Source organism: Phasianus colchicus, chromosome 11 (assembly GCF_987193195.1).
Source record: "Phasianus colchicus chromosome 11, bPhaCol1.hap1.1, whole genome shotgun sequence".
Taxonomy (NCBI): Eukaryota; Metazoa; Chordata; class Aves; order Galliformes; family Phasianidae; genus Phasianus; species Phasianus colchicus.
In genome coordinates, this window is record NC_143446.1 from 11,396,164 (window position 1) to 11,423,612 (window position 27,449).

The 27,449-nt window shown below is 46.2% G+C and overlaps 1 protein-coding gene across 8 annotated transcripts in view; it reads right to left on the reverse strand.

The window, feature by feature from the left end:
* SLC41A3 (solute carrier family 41 member 3) overlaps positions 1-27,449 on the reverse strand; it is a 130,335-nt gene that overhangs the window by 10,319 nt on the left and 92,567 nt on the right. Inside the window, exons 1-6 of one of the 8 annotated variants that reach the window (XM_090148234.1) lie at positions 15,000-15,102; positions 14,315-14,438; positions 10,736-11,054; positions 2,017-2,124; positions 1,557-1,628; positions 624-768 (exon numbers count right to left, since the gene is read on the reverse strand). In XM_090148234.1, coding sequence (XP_090004360.1) covers positions 624-768; positions 1,557-1,628; positions 2,017-2,124; positions 10,736-11,026 — 616 coding nt within the window. In that variant the 5' untranslated portion in view covers positions 11,027-11,054; positions 14,315-14,438; positions 15,000-15,102. Of the gene's footprint in view, positions 1-623; positions 769-1,556; positions 1,629-2,016; positions 2,125-6,664; positions 7,714-10,735; positions 11,055-12,375; positions 12,483-12,531; positions 12,659-13,209; positions 13,377-14,314; positions 14,439-14,999; positions 15,103-27,449 lie in introns of those variants that run through there. The other 7 variants (XM_090148231.1, XM_031607473.2, XM_090148237.1 and 4 more) reach the window with 7 other exon arrangements.

Here is a 27,449-nt window from a genome sequence, read left to right on the forward strand (position 1 = left end):
AGCACAGTGCAGATGGCTAACGTGCCACTAAAGCCAAACTGAGACAGCATGTGCATGAGTTCACCCACCCACAGAATCACAGAATCATTAAGGTTGGAAAAGACCTCTGAGATCATCCAGTCCAACCATCCTCCTACCACCAATATTGCCCACTGAACCACATCCCTCAGTGCCACATCCACACGGACCCTGAACACCTCCAGAACAGCGACTCCATCACTCCCTGGGCAGCCTGCTCCAATACCTCACCATACTTCTGGAGAAGTAATATCCAACGTGAACCTCCCCTGGTGCAACTTGAAGCCACTCCCTCTTGTTCTATTGCTGTTAACCAGGAGAAGAGCCCAACCCCCAACTTACCACAACATATTTATATACACATATCATGTTTTTGTGTATATCAGGTAACACTGCTGCTGTGGAGGCCAAGAGCCCAGCAAATAGATCCCAGGAGATGAGAAGCGAGGACAGGGTGCAGAAGAATTAAAAGCAATGGGCATTGGGACTAATGCTCCACACACACCTCATCCCCATGCCAGACAGAACTCGGATTGCTGAGCCAGCGGGACAGATGGGACAGATTTTCTGCACCATGTTGGATGTGAGAAACCAAAATGACTCACCAAGAGAAAGTGCAGCGATGAAGGCCGTGGTCACACTGCTGGCACACAGCACGGCTGCCTGGCTCAGCTCCACAGAGCCCTTGGAGATGGCTCCCAGGATGACGGCAGCAACGGCAGCCAGGAGTCCCACCACCGTGGCCTGGACCTGGAGGACAAAGGACAACTGGTGAGCAATCAGCTGTATCTGCTGCCCACCTCTGTGTGATGACCGCAGTGTTTCTGCACAGTGAGGAGGGCACATAAAATCCTGCAGAAATGCTGATTCCTTGTGTATTTAAGCAGCATCCCTGCGAGGCTCTGCTACGCTCAGAAAGAATCCTGACGAACTTTGGAGAAAAACGGTGCAGGACTGTAAAGTGCAGATAACACTTCAGCAAAGGACATTGAGTCCATCAGCAGAGGAATAGCTCTGGTCAGCACAGAAATGGGCTCCCCATCAACACAGCACTCCCAGCAAGCTGAAAGCTGTGGAAGGAGATAAGGGAAAGCACACAGACACATGCTGCAAGCACTCTGGCCTTCCACGTGAAACCTTCTGGGCTGGTTACTGGATTGCAACAAGCAGAAAGAGCTTGTTTCTCTCATCTCTCCCCTCCTGCCCAAGGCTGACTCCCAAACACTGCCTGGAAATGACAGGCTTTATCCAGGGGCTGTTGTGAAACAGGGACTGTGATGCAGCTCTCCCTGCAAAAAGAGGTTTTTCATTATTTCAGTTTGTCCACAAAGGCAGTGAATGTCTGGATCTGTTTTGCCTCTAAATCACAAGCACCAGGGATATACAGAGTTTTATTGGAGGCCAAGTCCCAGGCTCTGTTGAGAATATCTGCCCCAAATCAACAGCTCTGGACCAAGAACTGATGGGAACAGATGCTGTCAGACCATGACACAACAATCAAAAAAGGCTTTCTTCCTCTCCCAGCTTTAGTGACTCACCTGGATAAGGGCTAAATTGCAGGTGGCCATTTTCCACTGCTTCTGAGCATCATCCATCTGTCCAGTGTTAGCCTAAGAGTCAAGAGAGACACTCTGAAAACCCATCCCTGGGATACAGGTGGCTGCTGAAAGCGGTTTCATCCTGTCCAGGTCACTAGCTACAGAAAAGTAACCAAATCCCAAAGCTGACAAGGGTGGATCTCTGGCTCTATCCCATTTATGTGTCACGAGGATCCAGATATCAGCTACTGGCCACACAGGGATTAATTCACCTTCAAAGCAGACAGAAATTCTACTTGTTCCATTTACAAAACGAGGGCAAATGTATTATTTTAATACTCACACATCACTGGTTTCTACTTTGCAAACACTGGCTTGTCTCATACACAGTGGGTTACATAAAAGCAGCACCTCTTGATGACTGCTCTCCCTCCCCAGCCACCACCTTGTGAGCACTCACAGCAGTAGAGAGCCTGGATGCCAGTGTCATCTCGAGATTACCCTTCAGGCCAACCAAGGCAGGAACCAGGATAAAAACTTCTGTAATCGTCCGAAACACCTCCCAGTGCTAGAAAGGGAGAAAGAGATAGAAACAACCTCAGTTATGCAGACAACTTCAGTGCTGTTTCAAAGGGGAATGGATTCCCATCTCACTGCATGCCCTATAGGTGTCTGCTCTGCACATCTGGGCAGATGTTGCATTTTGGGAGTGAAAGAAGCAATTTTTAGTGTTCTTTCTGACCTCATGCACGGCTGTCGTGTCTCCTGACAGGTAGGAAACTTCTTCCTGGGGGGAAGAAGCAGATTTTGGAAAACCACACATTTAAAAAGTGCGTTTATAATATTAGCCAGGAACAACATGAAAAATACTGAAGGTTCACAAGCCAAATACAGCATGCCCTCCATCCTTTGTACTGACACGAGATTCTTTAGTAATGCCTGTTGCTATCCAGATTCATGAGAACAAACACAGATCTGGAAATGATCTAACAGCAAGAAGTCGTGTCTGCCTTTCCTTACCAAATCTCTCACTAAGCATCTAAGGCCACTGGTGGGAGTGAAAGTCTTTTTTGTATCTCTTCTTCACTGGCAGTTCCTAAATCTTCCTGTTACATGCACGCTCTCAGCATAGCTGGAAAAAGGATTTTGAATTAAGATATCCTATAATCCCAAACCGTTGGATAATCATTGCTTCTCTGAAGCTGAACTATACAAACTCCTGAATCAGCTGCAACACCAGAGATGATCAGAAACCTTAAGAAATTCTTTTTACTAACATACATCTTCTCTAGCACATCTACCGTGCAGCGCCTTTTAATAAAGTCCATTCACTCCCTATGCATTCAAGGATTTTGCAAAGTCACACTGCTGCCAAAGAGGCTTGCTGGGATGGGACTGCAGAACAGAGCAGCTCACTGTGGAGCAAAACCAACCAGCCCAACATCTAAGAGAGAGATGTACGAGAGAAAAAGAGCAGCTGCACTGATTTAGACTGAACACCCACCTGCTCTATCCTTATCTCCAACAGCGGTCAAATTCAGAAGTACAAACTCTCTTGAGCAATCTGATCTGCTGCAACATCCTGAGCTGGGGGGCTTCTGTGCCCTTAGCAGCACTAGAAGGATTGCTGCATTGAGTGTTTTGGTCAAGTGGTATGGTGATGATGGGCTGATGGTTGCACTCAATGATCTTGGTGGTCTTTCCAACCTTAATTCTATGATTCTATGATTTCTCTTTCAGGTACTCATCGAATCCCTCCCCTTCAGCCCCTATGTCATCCTGTGGCTTAGCTACACATCATGCAAAAGATCACATCCTTTCATCCATTCTGGATTTGTCACTGGCTGGTTTCATACAAAGATGCTGAATTCTGATGCCAAAGGACAAATAATGCCAACAACAGATCTCAGCTCACCTTTTTCACATCCCTGCCCACCCCTGGAGGTGGGACAGACCCAACAGGTGTCAACACATTCCCCCATCAGGCTGTTGGGAAATGTACACAGGGCATAAGGACGTGCAGTGTTTTGCTTGGACAGTGCCAGGGGAAGCTGTGGGAAGCAATGGTGTGGCTGCCTGCTGGGAACACTTAACAACATCCTTCGAGTCAATAGGAATGAAAGAGGGGCTAAGCCAGTCCCAAACATGTGGTGCAAGACAGCCCTCAGGGGTGCAGATAAGAGGCCGACCATTGTTACAGATACACATTTCCTGGCAGTGGTGACCTGGAAAGTAGCATTTCAAAATGTAAAAAGTAAATAATAGACAACACAACAAGAGATACCTTACCTGACACTTTGGTTTGAATTTGTTAACATGGTACTTAAATACCTGAGAAAAGGGGTGGGTATCTCTTAAAGACACAATTCCCCCTCTCCCCTATCTCTTTCCTTAGGAATAAAGAAAGATCTAAACACATCTTTGACACTCTTGAAAGAAAGGAGAGCAAACAGCTCACAGCCACAATGCAAAAAAAGCCCAATCAGTACCCAAACATGCGGACATCTGATGTATACTCTGCACATAAAAAGATACATAAGTAAGAAAGACACAAATTCAACTCTTTGTATTTTACGCACAGGTCACTTTCAGGCAACATGACTTCATCGTCTCAAAGTAAGCTCCAGTCTTTGTGTTAATGATGAATTTTCCTTGTCTCAAGTCATCGCAACAGAAGGCTTAGCATCTGAGGTATGATTTTTTGGGATGCTGCCTTACATATAATTACACTGAAAGGCCTTGAACAACTAATAAAAAAGCATACAACTGTACTAATTACAAAAAAAAAAAAAAAAAAAAAGCTGGTTTAATTGTTTCCATTTTAGTCTCAGTAGTGACTCACTAAGAGCCTGAGGACAGATTCTTATGATTTATACCACAGTAGCCAGGACTGCATTGTGTTAGAGACTGCAGAAATGCAGGATGAGCAGCAGGTCCCCATGCCATTGCTGTGCAGGGCTGACAGGAGGAACAGTGATGTGGCACAGTCTAACCCTACTGGTCTGTCCCCATGCTGCCCTCAGTCCCAGCTATGCTCTGTTACCTTTCCTGGGGTACCCATCCTCTCACAGCAAATAAAAGCTCATAGGTTTGCATTATCCTGAACAAGCTAACAGAAACAGCAAAAGATCCTGGATTGTAAAACGCAAGCGAGGGCTTTAATCAACAGAGAATAGGGATGTCTTATGCCTGTGACTTCAGTTTGGACTGTGTCCCCTGGCAGTGGAATGAGAGAACGAAATGGAAATTTTCTCCTGAATTGTTTGGCTTGAAATCTGGTTGTCCAACTTCAGCAGACCCTTACCCTGAGAAAACAGCAAATGGCCATTGCTTTGGGCACCGTTTTGTTATGATGTGGGAGACCCAGCTCCAAGCTTTGGCATCTCTTCATTTGACAGATCAGAAATTGCTTAATTCCTGTAACATTTGATGGACACAGATAAGTGCTTTCCACTTGGCTCTACTGTTTATAACATTAGTCTGCAAATGATGGAGCTAGTCTGACTCCCAGCACAGATCCACTGTATTTCTGAGTAACAAAACAAGGGCAGCACCATCAAACCATCACAGGTATGTACACGATACCATCTTTGAGCTTGCCCACAGGCATGGTGTCTTCTAAGAATATTTTGCAGTGACTGCACACAGTGTAAAGCATCCCTCCATCAGATCATCCCCTGAAAAATGGGCAGATCACAAACTCCTGCACTCACTGCCATCTGCAGAGTGATGCTGTGATTCTTAGAGTGCTAGCTCCCTCCTCTGGGAGCTGAATCCACCGACTGATGGCTTCTATTTAATCATAATTGGAAACATCTTCACCAAAAGAAATACACTTACTATTATCGTGCCTCCTGCATGACCCCATTTCTAAGCAAATACACAAAGCAGATTGCTCTCTGGTATTTTAAAAGAACATGTATAATGTAGGAATACAAGGCTTATGTTTTCCATCAGTTCGGATACAGTCACAACTTTAACAGAGCACACTTCTCAGCAAGTGCATTGGATTTCTTTTAACAAAGACCTATTCACCTGCCAAGGGTATGGAGCAGCTTTGTACTACATCTTTATCCTTCCCTGAGATACCTGGCCAAAGATAACTGCTAACAATTAACATCTTGGGAAGTTGGAGAACTTCTGTAATGCTGCAAGACAGGTCTGTGCCTAAGCACTGCACAACAAGGTGGAGATGACAAACACAGCATAGCAACAGCTGTGCCACCCCAGTTAACCCTTCTTTGATATTCCTCATATTCTCCTTTATTCAACTTCATTTCTTCCAGTGCAAGAAAGAACATCAAGGTATTGTCTTTCCAAACACCCCCGTGTCCATATTTAGCTCCTGCTGTGGTACTAATGCCAGAGAATCCAATGTACTCCAGTGAACTCAGACCGCAGGATATATCCTTGGGAAGCTCTGCCAGCCTTTTGATTTGCAAATCCACTGACATTAGGTGCTCAAAGTAGATCAGATTTTGCATTTCTATTTGTGCCACTGGTACAAAGAAAAGATGGATGAGATAGATTCTGGTCGTGGGCACAGCGATGTAAATTCAGCACAACTCCTTAGAGGTCAATGTAAATGGCCCCAAATTTACACCCACCTCAGACCGTGGCCAAGAAGCACTCAGTTTGTAGGCAACGCTTATCTCTTTATGCCGGCATGCCTGTCATCCCAGTATCTAAATACCTCCTAGACCAAAGACTACATTAGGTTGTTTGCGAAGAACTGGAAGCATAAACTTGCCCATAAGTGAGGCAGTTAATAACAACTCTGACCTAGATCTCCATATCAGCCGCTTTTGCAGGAAAGAATATCACCCAACAGGGGCATTGGCTGCAGGCTGACCAGTCATCACTGAAGGGTTTAGCTGGGCACAGTCAGTGAGCACCCAGCCTAAAAGCAGACCAGCTGAATGCTACTGTCCCACTTCACAAGTTGCCCATGGACTGACCTAGCAGGAGACAGACAGCATCCCTCTAGCACAGAACAAGCCTACTGGGCTGACTGGCTGCCAGGACCATACGCATTAAAAACAAACCAGCACAAATACTCAAGGTAGCCCACCCCTCTCTATTGAAGCTGCCTAACCACATGTACCTACTTGGACAACATCCATCAAGAGACCAGCAGCTACCATGCCCAAGCCAGCCAGAAGGAAGGGCACGAAAATCTGGGAGGCAATGGAGAACGACGTCTCTGGGAGAAATCCACTGGCTGACCTGGTTAGCTTGCAGGTGAAACCTCTCAGTTTCCGGCCATGAAAGCACAGCTCCAGTTCTAACTGGGTGACCACCATGGTCAGTCACTGCTACCCCATGCTCAGCAGGGCAAATGGGGGAGATCAGGACGTCACATGGATCTTCCTGGCCACTCGCTCTGGTGTCAAAAGCAATGTTTTTCCTCAAGCTCCAACAACGATGCCAAACTGTTTTATCTTCTCCTCCTCCTAGGAGCACGTCCCGAGGGTTGCAGCAAAGGTATCCTCCAAAATTGGTTCAGCTGGGCTGAGCCCAGGTGGCAACAAATTCGATGGCCACTATTTCTCTGTGTTATATCCAGGGGGGAATTATAAAAGATAAAAGAAGATCGTAGAGATGTCTGTGGACGAATAGAAACGAGCCCACACCCCATTCAGCTCCCACCACCTCGGTAAAAAACCAGTAAGACCTGCTCAGGCTACAGCACTGAAAGAGTGACAGGTCATGCAAGAATCCTTCAGCGTGCTTGAACGCACCAGTGTCCTTTCTCCTCAGGTTACATTTCTTGTCAGCCTGCGGCTCGCCTTTGATACGACAGCTTAATACACAAACCCACTGCGAACCGTCCCCGCTTCCCTCACTCCCACCACAAGAGACGTTGAACTTTTCTCGCTGTCCCAGTGCCGAAGAGGTGGGAAGTTAACAACCAGATCCGTTTTGCTCTCCGCCAAGGTGAAGGAAGGTCAAGGAAAACACGAGTCCACATTTCTCCTGGGCTGACAACATCACGCAGGTCCCATCTGCGGGCGAGTGGCACAGCTGAGCAGAGTGGAGAGGGGATCTGCCCTTCCAGACCCCGTCCCCCCTCGTCCCCTCTGCCTCTCAGCAGGATGGAACGATCGTGCTGTGCCAGCTGTACCTCTGAATGACTGGCTTTCAAGGGAGAAAAAAAAATCCAGAGAACCAGCCAATAAGCTTCAAAAGCGGACACCCTTATCTGCTGTCATCACTTCAACTTTCTGCTAGTTTGCAAAGGCCAAGATAAGAGTCATAGCTAGAGCTTATTTAAGGTAGCTCTGTAATCTCACTGCTCCACAGGCAAGGCAGAGAAAGGGCGCACGTTTCCGGGGCATGCTGTGAGCAGGTCTCCCTTCCCGTCCTACAGCACAACACCCCTATTCTGCATGCTCCCAGGAGGATATTGTCAACGAGGTGGGGGGGGTCTCATCCCATAGTCCCTGTGGTCGTACAAGCCCAAGCACCAGAGCTGCACCACGGCCACATATGGCCAAGGAATTTGTGCTCAGTGACAACTGAAGTGAATGCTGCAACTCAAAGTCAAGCATGAGGGGAAGAAGTCAGGGTGTGCTGTTGGTGCTCCTTTCTAGCAATTAATTTGGACAAGCTAACTGGATCACAAGGGCAAAAAGCACAACTTAGAACGTAAGGGTACAGATCAGTTTAGCACAATGGCAACTGAGCTTTTTCACTATTCAAGCGTAGGTTCAAACCCAGCCATGCCCTACTGAAAGCAAACAAGTGAAAGCATATGTTCATGATCAAGTTTCTCAGCCCAGTTCAAATTCAATGTTTAAATTACACCGCCTTACTGACACACTTTGTGCTAATTATCCCTGATGCTCTGCAAAGAGATGTAAAAGATCAATGACTCGTGGACTCTGCCCCATGCCTGGGTCCCCAGAGCTAAGTGCATTAGCAGGGTTGGAAAGAGCAAAGCATACTTCTGCCTTGTAGATAAACAGGGAACTAAGGATACCCTCAGCCACTGGGATGGCACGTTTCTTTTGGTCTGCTGTGACAAACCAATGCACCAAGCCTATGGGCTGGGATGGCACAGCACATCTCTGCAAGCACAGCAGGATGGGAAACAGAAGCCACAAATAGAAACTCTGGTAGGATTTTGGGACAGCCCCAAAAGCCTTCCCCACACCTCGCTAGTTTGGTGAGTGCATGCACCTCTTCAACCTAACAATAGTCTGGTGAGCTGAAAGCTAACACAGGGAGTATACTTCAGCTGATCTGAAAAAAAGTCCACAATAGCTGGAAGAGGGAGGTTAATAAAAATCCGGTAGCAACCACATGTGACCTGATCCCTTTATGCCAGCCAGGAACTTGGAAGCAAAGGCATGAAGGCTCAGTTCTGGTTAGAAACTGGAGACTTTGAGGAAGTGAAGAATAAAGAACAAGCTCTGGGCAGCAGACACGGGTTTCCAAAGGTCTGATAACACGCATAACTTATGTCACCATATCTGCCAACTGGATTGGCTGACAGGCAGAAACGTTAATGCAAAGGAAATATCAATGAGACCAAATGACTCAAACGACATTAAAAACCACAACCTGTTCCAAAGCTTCAATATGGCAGGGTTTATGAGTTTATCACGCTTCTGCTCTCTGTTTCTAAGCAAGTGCCATAAAAAGCCTTCGACCGATGAATCAGTGTACAGAAAGGTAATTGGTTCAGGTGACCTGTGCCTGTATGCTGCATCATTTCATTATGCAGGAATCTCTGCTAAAGTCCCACGCCATTATTGCCAGGAAGGAGATGTATCACATTTTCCTGGCAAGGAGATGCAATGTATTTGCCCACAAAGAGATGCACAGTGCCTGAGAAATGCATTGCAAAGCAGACGGAAAGAGATTATAACCAGTTGGGGAAAAAGTGCTCCTTGTGGCTGTACCACACTTCATAGCAAACCCTGGGGATGTGCTCTGCTGCCCTTCTCTGCACACAAATACCTCACCAGCCCTACCTTGAGGAACCAGCCAACAGGGAGCTTTGCTTCAGAGCAGCGAAAGCAGAAACAGTCTCATTGGCGGGGACCTCATCCTGTCCCATGTCTCCACGTGCTGCTGCAGTGCAAAAAAAAGGCACAGAAAAGGCTTTGATTCCCTGATGAGACACATCCAAGTCCGTACTTATCCATGGAAAGTCACTGTGCTAACTGCCAAAGGCCTATTTTTCTAATGTGATGTTGCATGCTTTGATTTCCCAAGCTCTAAGAACTAACATGAAGCTTCCTTGTGAGCTCTTTATTTGCATAAAACAGAAACCAGATTTTTGCGGTTTCAGAGGAATAAGAGGTTTGTTTCACATTCTGTTTAAATTAGTGGCACAGCCCTTCCTAAGAAAAAAACAACAACAAAAACACTCTAAAGGAAGAAAACTCTTCCAACATCATAAATCCATCTGCAGTTTCTCACTGCAATCTCATGATGGGAGGTAACGTGTATTTAATGTCAAAAATCCATAAGGAATGAGCGAGTCCAACCACTCTGAAAAGTAAAAATGAAAGTCACAGACTTGTGCAAGTCAAACAGCTGCTCGAGGCTCAAAATTCTCAAAACAGTCATAGACTGATAGTCACGGAATCACAAAGATTGGAAAAGATCACTAAGATCATCTAGTCCAAACATTAACCCATCACCACCATGCCCACTTTGTTTAAGGAGACCAAAGGTCTGCTGCTTGGTTCTCAACTTGCCCTGGTGTTCTCTGGAGTCGAAGTCTGCTGGGTATTGAGCACATGTTAAGGTCAGTTGAGGGCACTGTGTCACCATCCTTAAGCCTCTACAACTCTTCTAGCTTAGGGAGATCAGCCCTGGGCAAAAGAACACTGCTCCAGATTTGTGAAAGTTGTCAGTACAAGCACAGCAGTTTCAGTATCACTGCATTTGATTGCCCAGGGCAGTCTGACCCAGCAGCTCACTGGTTAGATAACATGTGTTAGCCAAAGGCATGCGGCACTCAGAATCACCTACAGCAATTTATAATCTAGGTATTAACTGCAGTTGTTAATTGCCTATAATCCGGTGTTCATTGCCGCTATAAAGCTCTGCACTGCTCTGCCACCGGAGGCAAGGTCTGCTCCCAGCTGTCATGCAGTCTTCACTTACTATCCCCAGAGCAAATCCCCTACGCCAGGTGCATCAAATCAGCTCCCATCCCTTACCTGAACATAATCCAACACCATGCCTGCCAGGACCATGCCAAGCCCAGCCAGGAGGTAGGGCAGCAGCACCTGCAGGCAGATTGCACCAGCTGACTCTTCCCGTGATTTTGCCATGGACACTTTCTCCTCAGCCAACAGCTTCTGCTGGGCAGGCAGAGAGACATCCTCTGCTTCCTGGCTGCCAAGCCGGCTCTCTCTGTGTTTACCCTTGCCCTTTGCTTTGTGCCTGGGGCGCTCTCCATTCCTGGTTTTGCCCTCTTTTTTCCTCTGTCGAGCTTCCTCACCTTTCATGGTGCCTTTCTTGAATCAAGGAATTTTTCTGAAAAACAAAGTCAGAACCCATGAGATGATGAAAGAAGGAACAGGATGAATCAGGCACTGGAAACCCCCAGTATTTTATCCAGTCCACTAACCTCAAGGCAAATCACCACCTACTCCCAACACCCTAAATGCTCTACTGACTCAGATGCTAGCACTTATTTTTACCTTCAAACCAAACCAAACCCTAGAAAAGACCATCTTGTTCCAATCCCCTGCCATAGATTGGTTGCCACCCGTGGGATAAGGCTACCCAGGGCCCCATCCAGCCTGGCCTTGAATACCTCCATGGATGGCGCTTCCACAGCTTCTCTGGGCAACGTCTTCCAGTGCTTCACCATCCTCCAAGTGAAAAATTTTCCCCTAACATCTAACCTAAACCCATTTCCCCTTGTCCTGTCACTATTTCATTCCTCTCCAATCTCTCCTTCTATAACCACATCTCTCTTCCCAGGCCTGCGCTCACACCAGAGTGCTGGTTGGGCATCCTGCCTCCCATACTGGGAATACCCAGAAGGCTGTGAAGGGTGCTGCAGGTATGCTGTGTTCTGGGCCCACCAGATCTCGTGCTGGGGGTGATGAGGACCAAGGGGCTCAACAGAACCCAACTCTTTTTAGTATCTGATTTCTGGCAATGATCTTGGAGGACATCACATCCTGGTCATCCTGCATTACAGAAAAGGGTATAATCCATGCCTAGTGTAACAGAGCTAGCTACCCATCACTCCTCAATTATAGGTTAGAATCATGGAATTGTTTAAGTTGGAAGGGACCCATAAAAGCTAGCCCAGCTCCCCTGCAACAAACAGGGGCACCCACAGCTCCATCAGCTGCTCAGAGCCCATCCAGCCTGACCTCAGCTGTCTGCAGAGATGGAACATCCAACCAGCCTGTGCCCATACCGCAAAGAATTTTCTCTCATACCCAATCTAAATCTCCCTCCTTTTAGTTTGAAACAAGTTTTCCTTGTCCTATCAGGCTAATTCTTCTATCTTCTGTCCAATCTGAATACTTTTGTTCCCTCTTGCACCATTTTTTTTACATACATGCATGTACTATGAGACTCACCTACCTACAGAGCCTGCCCAGACTCCACAGCACCTTCTAAGAAAATATAAACATGCCAAATCGTTATCAGTCCCCCTTTTCCTGCCCTTATATCTCATTTCTTGCTATAACTCAGCTACCCTTGCCTGCCCCACTAAAGGCACAGGCACTGCCCCAAATCTTTCCCCATCACTTCTCCCATCACCTGCCCAGGCTAAGGGCTGCCTGCTGCTCTCCGCTGCTCCCATTCACAGGACGCGCCCCAGATGCCCAACCTCAGCTCTTCCACACTGCAATCCATCCCCTTCCTGCTCAACATCTGGGGAGGCCCCAGACACAGCTGGGCGGGGGGAGGAGAATGGACAGCCTTAATTCCCATCTCCAGGACGGAACCCGCCCCGCATCCTCCCCTTCAACCCCCCGGCGCTTACCGGCTCGGAGCCCTGCCCGGGCTCTGCCCGCGGGCGCAGAAGGACCGCCCGCCAAAGCCGGGGCGCGGCTCAGAGCCCGCCCTGCGCGGCGGCCGCGGGTTCGAGCCCGGCCCCCGACGGCTCGGCGGCATGGGCGGTGCGGAGCGGTGAGTGGCAGCCGCCGGGCCGGCCCCGGAGCCGGGCGGGCAGCGGCTGCAAGCGATCCGTCATCGGCACTGTCATGGCCCTTCCCGTTCCCGGCAGGAACGGGGTTGGGACTGTGTCTGAAGAGCTCCCAGACACGCTGGAGAAATGGACCCTGCAGGGAAATGCCTGGGGATCCAGGAGGGGTCCTGCTGCCCCCTGATCCCATGGCTGATGGCAGCAGGAAAAGCGAAACAGCAAGTTGAGAACAAACAGTATTTATTTTCCTTCTTTTTTCCACCCTTATTCTGGCGTTGAAGAGCTCTTGTTTCAGGTTCCCTGTGCAAAAGCCTTCCTCCCGTGCAATCAACAGCAAAACGCCCACTGAATTGGCTTCACCCCCTCCCATACCAAATCAATGTCAGCACTGTGATTGCAGCATCCATCACAATCAAGCACATAAATCCCATTAAGCACTGAAGAAACCGTACTCATGCATGTCTCGTGAATCACACAGCTCGTATTTCCAGAACAATTGAGGATATTAAATCATACCTCAGTATCACAGCAACACTATATCCTGCTGAAGCCCATTGGATGCCAAACTGCGCTAAAGAGCTCCGAATGACGAAGTGGTGCCCCTGAGCCCGCGGGCTGTGGCTCAATCAGGGCACACCAATGGGGGCTGAATGCTTTCGTGACAGTAACGAAACCCCACAGCTGCTGTGTGCATCACCTGGCAAATGGCACTGCTGGAACCACGAGGCTTAAATTTCAGCTCACTTGGTGTAATTTTATGTCTTCCTTTTGCAGCCCTGAGAGTGGTCAGAAGATGGCGTTTTCCAATGGGAAATAAGAGAGGAAGGGACATGGATTTAAACCCCATGACCTTGCCAAGCCATTTTTAGAACTGTAAGATGTATTCTGCTATCACTTTACCACCGAGCTTCAAGAAAAATATCTACAGAGCAAGCAGAATGCCTCCTGGAAGTGACAGACATGGGCATGCTGGTGACAGGATGCCATGAGGGATCTCCCCCCGAGTCCAACCACACGAGCTCTCAACACCATGTCAGCCCCTGTCCCAGGCACAGGAGGAGACACAACCACGTCCTGCCCCCAATTTCCAGTGTACCACCTGGGTATATCTCTGAGAACATCATGCTTTCCCCGAAGCCCAGCAGCACTGTTTAGATACGTCCCTGCCTTTGACGCAAGGGAACGGCTGCTGGACCTTGATTGCAAACAGAGCCCCCGTGACCTGGGAGCCCCTGAGCTCACAGATAGGCCAGCTCAGCTGCTCACTGCTGTTTGGGAAGTGCTCAGCAGCACAAAGCTGAGCAACTCCACACTTAAATGATTTCCTTCCCCACTGAGCTGTGTTTATGTGTGCTACTATGTTCTCCCATAGAGGTGCAGGAAGAACCAGCAATGCCAAAGCATGAGGGGACTCATTGCATTCATTCCTATTTCTCTCCACAATGCTTACAAAGACCTTCCCTCTGTAAAGAAAAAAAATAATAAGTTTCCTTCCACTCCTCCATATCACCTCGCTCCTGGACTTAATTTCTGATGGCAAATCCTTCAGCCACGCAGAGGGGAATTTTACAGCTCTTTCCATTATTCTGTCCAGAGATTGCAGTTAACCCCAGTGACATACCTGGTGACTGTGAGGCTGTGCAAGTTCCCTTGCCACCACAGGGCTGCACTAAAGCTGCTGGTAGTTGCTCCACATCTCCCTGGGCTGCAGAACCATCATGACCATGTTCATGGATACCCAACAGCTGCAGTGCAAGGATGCAGGAAGAAATATTCAAAATCTAACTTTTCTCTCTTGTAAGACAGTGTGAGCTAGTAGGGTTTGAAGTGTGAGTGCAGAAAGAAATGGGCAGTGCCCAACCCACCCCACTGACCACATCCCTCAATGCCACATATCCAGAGTTGCTGAACACCTCCAGGGACGGGGACTCCAGCACTCCCTGTGCTAGTGCATCACCACTCTTTCTGAGAAGAAATTTTTCTGAATATCCAATCTGAACCTCCCCTGTAGCAATTTGAGGCCATCACCTCCCATCCTATCAACTGTTCCCGGGGAGCAGAGTCTGACCCCACCTCACCACAGCCTCCTTTCAAGCAGTTGTAGTGGGCAGTAAGGTCTCCCCCGAGCCTCCTCTTCTCCAGACCAAATTATCCCAGTTCTTTCAGCCACTACCCATAAGACTTGCGCTCCAGATTCCTCACAGCTCAATTGCCCTTCTCTGGACAAGACATTTATATTGCACGAGGCCCTTTTATTCCCAATCTGCCATTAGGTGGCAGCAACTGAACGTGGAATGAGAACTCACCGCTCTGCTGGTGCGGAGACTTCACGCTTTTCACTTGTAGGTCAATGGCCCAGGTCAGGAAGGGCCAGAGACCTCCGCAGTCCAACAGCTGCTCAGCCTCTCTGAGAGCAATTTGCGGGTTCCCATTTCTAACCTTAGGGACAAGAATCTGTCTCATCACTGGCACTGATTGGCACCTCCACCTGAAACACCGACAGAAAGGCAGGAGATGCTCCTACAAGACTGAATTCCCCTCCTCATGCTTGAGGTGATACAACAAAGGGGAGTGCTCATCTCCACGCACGAGCCTGCTCTCAGCAACACAGCCAGAACGCATTGGCTCTGTTCCCTCTGCGAGCGAATAAATGCTGAAAATGATCTCATTCTGGACAGGAGGGTGACAGTTGGGGTCTTTCAGCAGATCAAATTAATTGGTTATTAATTGAGGATATGATATCCAGATAGACTAAGGATGGCGCAACCAAATCCTGTCAAACATGTTGTAACACACGTGTTATTTACAGCCTCTGTAACTGCAGGGACAAACTCCATCCAGAACTGCCTTACAAGGTGACCTAATTTGGGAAAGAAAACAGATAGAGAATTTTCTCACAGTAGAAGATACCTCACTGTGACTCTTTCCCTTAAATTTTTAAGCCCTATGAGGGACTGGAACAACTGATACTCTCCAGAGAAACACATGAGATAAGAAACGAGCCCAGCAAGCATGTGATTGTGATATAGTTCAAGCCTGCGTGTGTATCACTCAGCTCGTCTGTGAAGACTGGAGAAGCATGTCACTATGAAAATCCCTCTGGGCAGCTGGGCACCTCTCCAGTGCTCCGATTTCCCTTGCTGCTAATGAATCAGCCTCTTTTCAGCTAACTTACTTCCAAAGCCCGTTTTGTTGGAAGCTGAAGGAGCCTGGGGAGCAGGGCTCTCTCCGTGCATAACAATGACCTATTTTAGATACTTCTCCTCACACGGTCATGGAGAAGGAGCAGCAAGAGAGCGCTTCTATCCAAGAGGCATTTCCTGGAATAGGTCCTAGACAATGTCGGCCCATTTCCATTTTGAGACCTGACATTTTGTGGTGCCAATGCCTGCACACAACACAGAAGATGCCAGTGAGAGTCAGGGATGGGATCCTGCTGCCTCATTCCAAGGACACACACCCAGGCCCTCTGCACGCGTGGTTGTTCTCACAAACAGCCCTTACTGCAGAAGCTGATAACACTAAATGGGAACTCCTGCTACAGAATGGCAAAGGAGACCAAGAGGATGTTTTCCACCTCTGGGCATGTTTACATTGCTTGGCTTTCTCAGCTGTCACGAGCAATACAGCATGAGAACCAGAAACATGCATCACTGAATTCATCCTTTCCCAAGCCCTCTGCTGTCCGATGCTTTCCCCAGGCTGAATCAGTTGTGCAGCTCCGCATGACGCTGCAGGAAAGATGCACCTCGTGCCCCAGAAGGAATGCTTGGAAAGAGGAAATAGATCACGTCATCTCATCTTTAAGAGGTGGACAATTGCCTGAGCCAGAGAAGAAGCAAAACTTTTTTTTTTCTCCCCACACAGATAGTGTCCTGAGACAAAAACAAAAGAAAAATCAAAGTACAATGCAGTCATTGCATACTATATTTTAACCCAAACATCACATGCAGCTCAGATCCCAGGCTTGAACCCAGTGCTTTCAGTTCATTTTTGGCTGATCCCTTGCAAGGCCAGAAGGAAACGATGTCCTATGTGACTCAAAGGACACAGTGCACCTTTGGATGGGTTGAACTGCAGCATTTTTGTTGCAAAAGCACTCACCCTACATTAAAACAGCCAGTGGCAGAAGAATGAGTGCACTTCTTTATGAGGCTGAATTTGTCTGCTTTCAACTTCCAGCCCACTGATGCACTTACATCCTTATGACTACCCAAGCTCACTTCCAAACTAGCACTTCTCTTGTGTCTCTCACCATTAGGCAGGCAGATAAGCTTCCATTTACTCACGTACCTCTCCTCAAACTCACCCCAATTAACTAACATCTTTCTAGTCTGCTACTGAATGGAGCTCAATATTGGCCAGCAGCACTGAATCCAGACAAAACCAAATCTTTCTGTGACAGCAGAAGATTTTGTCCATCAATCCAGTGATCCGGACCTCTAAAGCCTGGCACATTATCCCATGAGGTTTCTTAACTAAAATGCTGTGTGGCATCTTTCATGAGTCACCTGTAAGCTCTTTCATTATTCTGACCTACAATACTTAATCAGCTCTTAAATGCTGGTGGATAGCACAACTTTCTTCCCGTTCTCCAGAGGTTTTCTGTTCTTCTCCTGCAAGATCCATTTCTCACTGCCACTGACAGCTAAAGCAAGTAAGAGGAAGAGAAAAAGAGAAGTTGGGATGTTCCTAGCTACCAAGAGGTAGCTACTCAAATTTATTAATGGTGACAGCACACATGCCACATTCAACTAACAATTTTAAGTATTAAATAGGAAGCATTCTTCCTGACCCTTGAAAACACATAGGATATTATGATGAACGATCACCCATAGCATAATTGCACCTGTGCCAGGAAACAAGATGGCTGTATTTGTGCTAAGCACATCAGTTCCCTGTAGTGTACGTGAGAACACGAGGCAAAAGCTAGCAGTACTCAGTCTTGCTTGGTTCATAGTGATTACTTCAAGGCAACCTGCAGAGCCATTCAAGACCATGTAGAATGCAAAGTGACTTGATGCAAGACAGTCCTGTGACTGGTACATCTCATCTCTGATTTCTTCAGTGCTTTGTGCACAGAGGAGATGGCAGTAGGAAATCTTTCTGCTAGGATGGAACAGCTCTAGAAGTAGGTAATGGAAGCACTGTTTCTACCATACGGTTCTGCCTGGGAATGATTTTTTAAAGACAGCAATCCTTTTACTGAATCTTTTTTATTTGTAGCTGTTAAAATAAACCATCCTTCAAAACACTCAGGCCCAAAGAATGTTGGGCACTGTTAAATATATTTAGAGACCTATCATTGCTCCCAAGAAAAAGGAACAAAGCTCTCATCCAGCATCCCTTCCCTGCAGAAAAATGCCTCTTACTTAAGAGGAATTAAATCTAGATGGTTATTCCTTAGGGCACAGCTGTGCTGTCGAGATTTTAAGTGACTCACAAATGAACATTTTGAAATCTCTCTCTGGTTTGTTAGAATATTTCCTCAGGCAACCATTTCATTCTTGCTTTTTTCCGGTCTGTGTTCTGAACTGTTGCATTTGACTTCTTAGCCACGTGCTACTGCACATAGCAGATAACATTCCCATCCTGGTTTTGGCTGAAATAGAGTTAATTTTCCTTCATGGTGGCTGGTTTGATGCTGTGTGGATATAGGAGAAAAACAGTGTTGATTTACCTCCAAGCAATTCTGTTTGGTAAAATGGAGTATGTGCACAAACCGATTTGGCAGGTCTGAAAGGCAGAGGAAATTAGTCAAGGGATGAAGAAATTCTTTCACTCTGAGGTTACCAATTATAGTTGTATTCAGAGAAGCAATAGCTAGGAGTCATTAGAAGCTAAGGGTTGCTTGGTGGCATCTGGAATGAGTTGCTGGGCTCAGTCCAGCCCCTGCTTGACAGGTGTTCCAGAGAGCACCATGAGAAATGGCCTCAGGCTTGGCCAAGTCAACAAGTCTTAGCAGAAAACAGGGGGCTTGAATGGGATTATGAGGATTAAGCAGAGTCATTTGCTACCAAGGAGCAGCATTCAAAAAGGACAGTTATAGCCACAGGCTTTCAAGGGCACCTTTTCAACATTGTTGTCTAAGAAGGCAGGTATGGTTTTGTGTACCATGTCTCAACACATTCTAAACATGTATGCAAACTGCACAGTTAATATGCAAACACATTTTAACCCTCAAACATCCCAATGTAAAGCTCCCATAAGGCAGCATTTCGGCCTTTAGGAAGCCATGAGAGGCACTGAGCTCAACCGAGTTCCATGAGTTTGGGGATGGGCTTAATAGAATCACAGAATCGTAGAATCATAGAAGACTTTGGTTGGGAGGAACCTTAAAGATGATGTAGTTCTTATCCCCCTGCTGTGAGCTGGTTGCCAACCACCAGGTTAGGCTGCTCAGGTCCCCATCCAATCCGGCCTTCAGCATCTCCAGAGATGGAGCATCCACAGCCTCTCTGGCAATGTGCCAGCACCTCACCTCCCCTGCAGAACTTCCCCTTGACACCTAATCTAAATCTCTCCTCCATTAGTTAAAGCCATTTCCCTTTGTCTGATCATTTTGTACTTCTCCAGGCAGGAATGGTCACCCTGGCGGCACCCTCAAATACTGCAGTCTTTGCTCAGCCAGCCTTTGGTCACCCAGAGAGCAACACATTACCATTGCTGTATTGTTATGGATTACTGCTTAAGAGCAGAATCTATGAGTTGGGTAGTAAGGAAGGCATATTAGTAGTGTATGAATAATACAACAATACTGTGATGCCTTCCATCTAATTTACAGGCTTCCTCAAACAGATTATTTGTTAAGTAGTGTTTTGAAATTAAAAAAAAAAAAAAGTGTCATGTCAACATCCTGCTCCTGCTGTCATTAGGCACACAAAAAACAGCTTTTGGATCCAGACTGTCTCCATCAAACCACAGGATGCTTCAAATCCCAAGTTTTCACTTCTCCCCACCAATTACCACATGCTCCTTTCCTCCCCTGTGCAGCACAGGGACAGGCCTGCTGACCTGCAGACTTGCTCAGCACCATTCGTTTGTGCGAGCCCAAATCTGACACTCTCCTCAGTATGAAAACCACCAGCAACAACTTTTTCCAGCACTTCCAGTTCTATTTCAGTGGTGACTCTTTCTCCCACACACCGATATCCTTCTCTTTCTTTCCCCCATCGGTGCTAATTTCCTGCACAGAAGCAGTCCCTGCATGCCCAGCACAGCTCAGCAGCCCTGCCTGCAGCTTGGCACATCACTTGCAGGAAGATAGGAGTGAGGGGAAAGCTCACTTCCCTGCTTTGAGCTGCAGTGTTTTTGCAACACGGGAAGCAGGCTTACAGTTGCCTGCCACAGCTCTGCACCAGAGGCTGATCAGGTTCATTTGGGGCCATGCCAAGTTCTCCTAAAAAAAGAATATTTATTTATAACGGACCTGTGAGATGGAAAACTGGCTTCTATATTTAATAGAAAGTGCTCCCAGCAGATTAACCCTGGCAGTATAGGGCTTTGGGATTCGTTGGGTTCTTTTTGAGTATGTGCTACTATACTTATCCTCTTTCTAGGTCTAATTCTCCACAGAGCCAGTGTCTGATAGCACAACTATTTACTCTTCAGAGGGCAGCTAGTTTATTTTCAGCCTCTCAAACCAACCAGGCTAAGAACTGCGTTGCCTGGAAGAAAGAAAGGCAGGAACTTCCTAGGGTTTTGTAATTGTTTTAGGTCTCTTAATTTTGAAAAATAAAACTACTCTCAAATACACCCTTGATGCTACGTGCTATAGCCTTGGATATCGTATGACCTAGGGCACTTTGGAAAGACCACTCCTCTTGTGATGCCAAACTCATGGGCATGTTCCCACATAAGTGACAAGGTTAGAATTGTGAAGGTTGGTAAAGATCACTAAGATCATGGAATCCAACCCCAACTCACCCCTACCATGCCAACTGACCACGTCCCTCAGTGCCACATCTCCACAGTTCTTGAACATCTCCAGGGACAGTGACTCCACCACCCCCAGTGCAGTCTGTGCCAGTGCATCACCACTCATTCTGAGAAGAAATTTTTCCTAATATCCAACCTGAACATCCCAGGCATTACTTGAGGCCATTACTTCTCATCTTATTACTGTTACCTGGGAGATGTTGACTCCACCTTGCCACAGCCTCCTGTCATGGAGTTGTAGAGAGTGATAAGGTCTCCCCTGAGCCTCTTCTTCTCCAGACTGAACCACTCCCTTCCCTCAGCTGTTCCCCATAAGACTTGTTAGAAATACCACATCAGGTGGGCTGAGGTAATCACCCTTCCAAGCACAGTGGTTTGAGTATTTCCCATGACTGGGAAGTCACATTGTACAGCAACACAGTAGCTGTGATGCCCAAATGTAGGTTAACAGCTGGGTGCAGGCAAACACTTCACCTACAGCTGCTTGTGGAGCTGCCCTGAAATGCAAAGCAGCATCTCTGAAATCAGACAAAATAGCACAACAGGACAAAAACACTACAAGAGGATGGCCATCATACATAGGTGCAGATTGAAGGAATAAAGCTTGGCATGCTGCTGATAACCCAGTTCCAGCATGGGTAATTTACATTCCTCAAATCTGCATTTCCACTCCTGCTTCAAAGTTATACAGTGCTTGATCTCTACCTTGTTATGAACTGCTGTGCCAGGCTGGAGAAAGCACTGCTGTAACATTCAGTCCCAAACACGGGTACATTCCAGGAGCAGGGGTCACTATTTCTGTGCATTTCCTTCTAGGCAGACCAGTTGGGCTTGTTTTGAGCCTAACTTTCTATTTGTGAAGGACTTTGGGGATCCTACCCTTTATAACTCGGGTTGCATTTCCCTTGTGGTATGTTTAATGAAACTGAGACATGAGGACTTTTAACTAGCTTATGCAACACCACAGAGATGCCAACAGAGCACTCCAAGCAGAATACCCACTGTCCTTAATGCTGTAACCATGAGGTTATATCACCTTCTACCTCTCCCTGATCTCTTCTTGTCTAAACCCTTCTCCCTAATAATGAGGAGCACCTTTCCAGCCTCAGACTTCAAGCATTTGTGTTTGCCTCCATGCAAGGAGGTCTTGTCCTGACCCCTCCAGCAAACTCACTTAGGAATCTGAGTACATCTAACTGTGTATGTGTGTATATATATATTTTCTAGTGTTACACACTCTCTTAAGCACAGATATATATAGATACATATGTATACACACATAAATCATATTTCCTGGTATGACGTATACATGTATACTCATACAGTGCTGAGAGGAACCATCAAACACCGTGGCTTTTCAGGAATCTGCACACTTGGTATTATCCAAAACTCTGTGTCTCTGGCCATAAACAGAATGATTTGCTTCCCTCTATTAGCAGTGAGTGGTTTATACTAGATTTAAAGCTCTGCTGATTCAGAAAGAATAAGTCATAGCACATGATATACTCTAAATAAATACTTCATCTGTTTACCAAAACCTTTGAAGGATGTTGGCACCCTCCAGAGGCAGCATGGTCTTGCTGTTAAGAAAGCTTGGATAAGACAAGCCAATGCTTACATTTAGCTCTTGGCCACATGCTGTTGATTTGAGCAGCACTTCAGTTTCCCGTGTCTCTGTCTCCTCATTTATGCTATAGAGATAATTACTCTTAACAACTGAGCATGGTCTAGGGTAAAGCTTTCTTAAGCACTTGGGTGAAAAAAGGTGCAGACACACAAGATGCTGCATTTATGGATTTTTATTCCATTAGTTGTTAGCTCCTGACACAAATAGGACCAAAACCAGCTTCGATGTCTTAAGGGAAGATCTATTTATGTACTTGTGTGCTAAGCAGAAAATAGAGTCAGACAAATAGGTTTCTCTGTTTGGTGGTCTTACTAATAACGAGAGCCCTCGTGCATTTAACGCACCCCTGGGCCAGAGGAGAAGGACATGTGAATGGACCCTGCCCTGCACTGCCTGGAAAGCCCAAGCTGGCAGCAAAGCAGTTCAGAGTAACGAGAACCATAATAGGTATGCAGGCCTTGCACTTTCCATATTTGCGAGCCTGTTTGGAGCCTGCAGCAGCAGCGTTAGTAGCACATTACATCTTGTGATCCGCTCTGTAATAATACGCCTGAACAGACGGTGACATTAAGGCTGAGGGAAACGTTCTACAGCGTGCAGGCAGGGATGTAGGTAATAATTTAATGAGCTTTTGAGGAATTTGCACCCTCCCAGAAGATTCTGGCCATGAATGAGCATTAAAACAACTTCCTTTCCATCTATAACACCAGGGGACTATCACTCTAACTGAACAAATACCAGGTCACAAGGCCAAAACCAAATCATACTAGTCTTGTAGAGGTGCAAAAGAGATCTTGCTGCAGTTCTTCCTATCTTTCAAATCACTTTATAATCAAATACACTCTCTTAACCTGAACTGAGAAGGCCCTTCAGTTTGTCCAAGCAGAATAGCATAAAAGCAGCAAAAGGCTCCAGCCTTTCTTCCCCAAACAGAGCACCTCTCCAAAACACTTCTAATACTGGAGACAGCCATCAAGTCTGACAAAAATCTAGCTAGTGCTCAATGTACTACAGTCCTCTCTTCTTTCTTGCACCCCCTTAACATGTTTCAGAATTTTTTGGTTTATTTTGTTGCCCCTCAATATAGTAATAATCTACATTGAAATGCTGACAAACATCCAGAAAGACAGAGGAACTTGGACTTGAGCTCTCGAACTACAGAATAGTGAAGTTCAGGCCAGCATGCTTCCAAGAAGAGATCTTTGGAAGCATAAACTTCTACTTGCACATCACTACAACTAAGGATAGAATCACAGTATCATTAAGACAGGAAAAGACCTCTAAGGTCATCTAGTCCAACTGTCCATCTACCATCAGTGTTGCCCACTAAGCTGTGTTCCTCAGTGCCACATCTCCATATTTCTTAACACCTCCAGGGACAGTGACTTGACCTCCTCCCCAGGCAGCCTGTGCCAGCACATTACCACATGGATGAAATCACTTTCACACTCAACAATTTGCCAACTCTGATAAATATTCATTGGAATCACCAATGTTGGAAAAGACCTCCGAGATCATCCCCTCCAGCCATCCACCACCAATATTTTCCACGAAGCCATAACCTTGTATTGACTAGTTATCCTCCAAAACTAACAAACTACCAATACTTGGAGATGCACTTCAATCATTTTATGAATTACACTTAGCTGCATTCTCATTCTCACATACCCAGTTGAGTTGCTCTGTGTTTCTGAGACACTGCACATCAGCTCAGCTTTGTAAGGTTTTGCCTTTCACATAAGATAAGAGGGAAAACGTGGGTTGTGAGCACATTAAGCCAGCATAGCTTGACTAATGTCTAAAGTCCCACACTGAACGTCAGAATTGAAACAGGCTGGACACAACTTGCTGAGCATCAGGCAGTTAGGGGAGTCAAGGACCTTCAGGGGACAATTCATTCCATGCATCTTAAACACTTCTGATCAGGAGGTACCCAGCTGAAAAGCTACAGGGATAAGTGTCCTTCAGAGAATACAACTCGTCACAAGTTTCTAGGTATTCTGGGCTAACATGCTAAATCACTTGCAGCAACAGCAACCCATTAAGGGGACATATATGCCACAGAGAGAGACGGGGCAGATCATCATGTTTTTCCCATTGCCTGAGAAGAAACCCCAGGCTAAGGTGATCTGAAGAGGGCATTTTTATTTAGCAGCTTCCACTTGGAAATCTTCAGGTACAAGCTTCAGATTGCTCACTTCCTGCCCAGCCTTAAGTTCAAGTTGTAAATACAATCCTATCTTGAACCTCAAGTCTGCACCCCTGGCTCTAAGTCTAGTTACTGGCAAAAACCTCACTGGAATGAGTAAGGATTTGCCCCCAAAATGATCCCACTTGGTGTTTTATTTATTCTATGATAATGATTTGCTAGACTTGGAACTTAACTGCAGGTCAGTATCCAAACAACACCCATGCCTGGGGTGGTTGGAGCTGGGGTTTCACTGCTGGCCCATCTCATGGAGCCAAAAGCCAGAATGATGATGATAATATTCAGCACCTCATCTTCAAAGCGCTAGGTGGATGGCTCAGCCAGTGGCTCTCTCATCAATGGCACAACGCAAACCATGGCATCAACTATTCATGCAAAAACCTCGTAAGCTACAAAGATAGGCAATGGAGTATTTATTTTGCCCCAAAGACTCCATCATTGCAAGATCCTCAAGCCATAGTAGTAACAACAATAAAAGCTTTTTATAAAGGGGTGTTGTTATGACCTAGAGGCAAGCTGGTGGAGAGATACAAATGGATACTCCTAAAGAGAGCACTTTTTTTTACTTTGCAGATGGTTTTCTGAGAAACTCCATTGCCTTTCTTCCCTTCTGAAAGGGGTTTGGCTGGAAACATCCTCATCACCCGCACTGCCTTTTCAGCTGTTTGAAATATTTGCTCTGTGGCACAGGGGTAATTGAATGTGAGCCCTTTAAAGGTCAGGCACACTCCCAGTAAATGTGTTATCAGAAAAGCTACACTTCCAAGCAATCTGAGGGAGGAATGAATGCTCTGCAAAGCAAGTGGGCTATGAACAGAGGCACACGCTCTGGTTATTTCAGGTCTGAAGTTTCTTGCCCAGAGCATCACAGTGGGTGAATGGAGAAATACAGAACAAGCATTTAAGAGTACAAGAGATGCCTAGAGAAGGATGTTTGTTCTCCTTGGCTCAGGAATGGGAAGTTTACCTGTTGCACACTCCTACATTCTAAGGAGTTGAAGTGCTGTGTGCCAGAGAGCTTTGGCTTTCAGTGTGTTGAGGACATTCAGCGTTTTGCAGGAATAGATCCCTGGCAGGGTCAGGCTCTGCAGCATTTGATGCCCAGTTCTCCCTTTGCTTTTAAGCTCTAGGGAAGTCACGCTTTGCTTGCTCCACAGAGATATTTCAGAAATGCTGTGCTAGAGGCTGAGGCACTAAGAAGCATGAAATAAGGCTCTTACAAGTGGTAACTCAATTCCATCATCATCAGTAACAGGAAATTAATGGCTAATGATATCCTACCCAGCTGTAATTATGTATTAAGTACAGCAGTGAATGAAGTTGAGAAACATGAGGGGCTCCTTATCAGAGTTATCCAAATTACTCGGTTCTCTTGGTTTACAACCTACCTGATGAGCAACCTTAAGAAAAAACACTCATAACAAGATATTTCTACATTTTACTGCTTATGTAGATATCCCAGGAAAGGCAACATGTTTTCCCAAGAAGTTCAGGAGTGCATTTGTAGCCTGATTTATCCTTTGCAACTGAATCAGCTGCTTGGACCAGCAGCTAGAATATTTTGTCATATCAGAGGGTAAAAAACCTAAAGCTTGGCACTGAGGTTGGCTAACAGAAGGGAAATTTCCTGTTCTTGCGCTGTCAGCGTAAGTGAGGTTTAAAGAGAGTGTATATTTTAAGCTCATATTAAACTTCATTAGCATTTAAATGAACAGCAGTCGGCACAAACAATTCATAGGCTGAACTGCCTGGCCAGATAATGAGCACTATTTAAAACTCACTGAATGCATATGAAGTTTGTAGAACATTAAGTCAGTGTAGCATCCTCCTGCTGTCATAGAATCACAGAATCATTAAGATCAATAAAAGTCATCTAGTCCAGTCATATCAACCCATGCCTGTGATCACTCTAGACACGTCTCCATACAGCTTCATACACCACTGAGACCATCCAGCCTGTTTACCTCCTCACTTATTCACAACTGTCTCCTGAAGGTCATACTGGCAAGGTGGCATTGCTCTGCAGCCACATAATAAGTCTATGAGCATTACAAGGAAATCTCTCTTTTTCTGGAGAAATTCAGAGGTTTGACATTTACCAGCAAGTAGAGCTGTGGGTTCTATTATGTGCCATGGTGAAATTTGGGAATCCCTTCTCTACAGAGACAGCAAATAAACACTTAACAGTTTTCCACTGCTGCTCTCCTAATAGCAAAATATAGCATTAAGCAAAACATAACTTGTTTTCCAGGATCAGCACTGTGGCCTAGAGTATGGCTTCATCTACCATCTCCAGGAATAGCTGGAAAACAACACAGCTAAAACACAGGCTGGGTCATAAGATGGTAAGAAAGGAATTGTGGGTGTTGGTCCAAGTTCTCAAACTCGAAATTACGTAGTCTAACTTGTAGCAACAGGAGAGCAGAGCTCAGGATGCAGAAAGATGAGAACAGAGCCTTTCACTGTGTCCAGCCAGTACCTGTAACTCAGCAACTCTTGACAGAGCTGCTGCAGGAAACAGAGCCCATGTGAGCTTATACAAGTTGCTGCTTGCTGACACAAATTTCACATACCAAAGCTCCCCTGCTCACTTCAGGGGCTGGTCTATATCATTCTTCTCATGACTTTCTCATGCCTACATCAGACATACTTACTCTCTCCATCCTTGTTTCACACCCACTCCTCCATTTCCTTCCACAACACCTCACTGCCACCCTTTTTTTTTTTCTTTGCAGCACCATCTGTCTAGCATGGACTTGCGTGTGTTTTGCCTCATCAAATTCTTTCTGCGAAGCAAGAGAAGGATTTTAGCAAGTCCAAAAATAAAAACCTCAAGCTAATGATATAAAGAAGTGGTTCTTCCTTTCTGGCTGCCCCACGTTCAGAGGTTCCACCTGACATCGTCTGTCAGTAGCATAGGAGGAAAAGACAGAGAGGAGATAGGAGGGAACTTGTTTGGTGGCAAGGATTCAAACTCCAAAT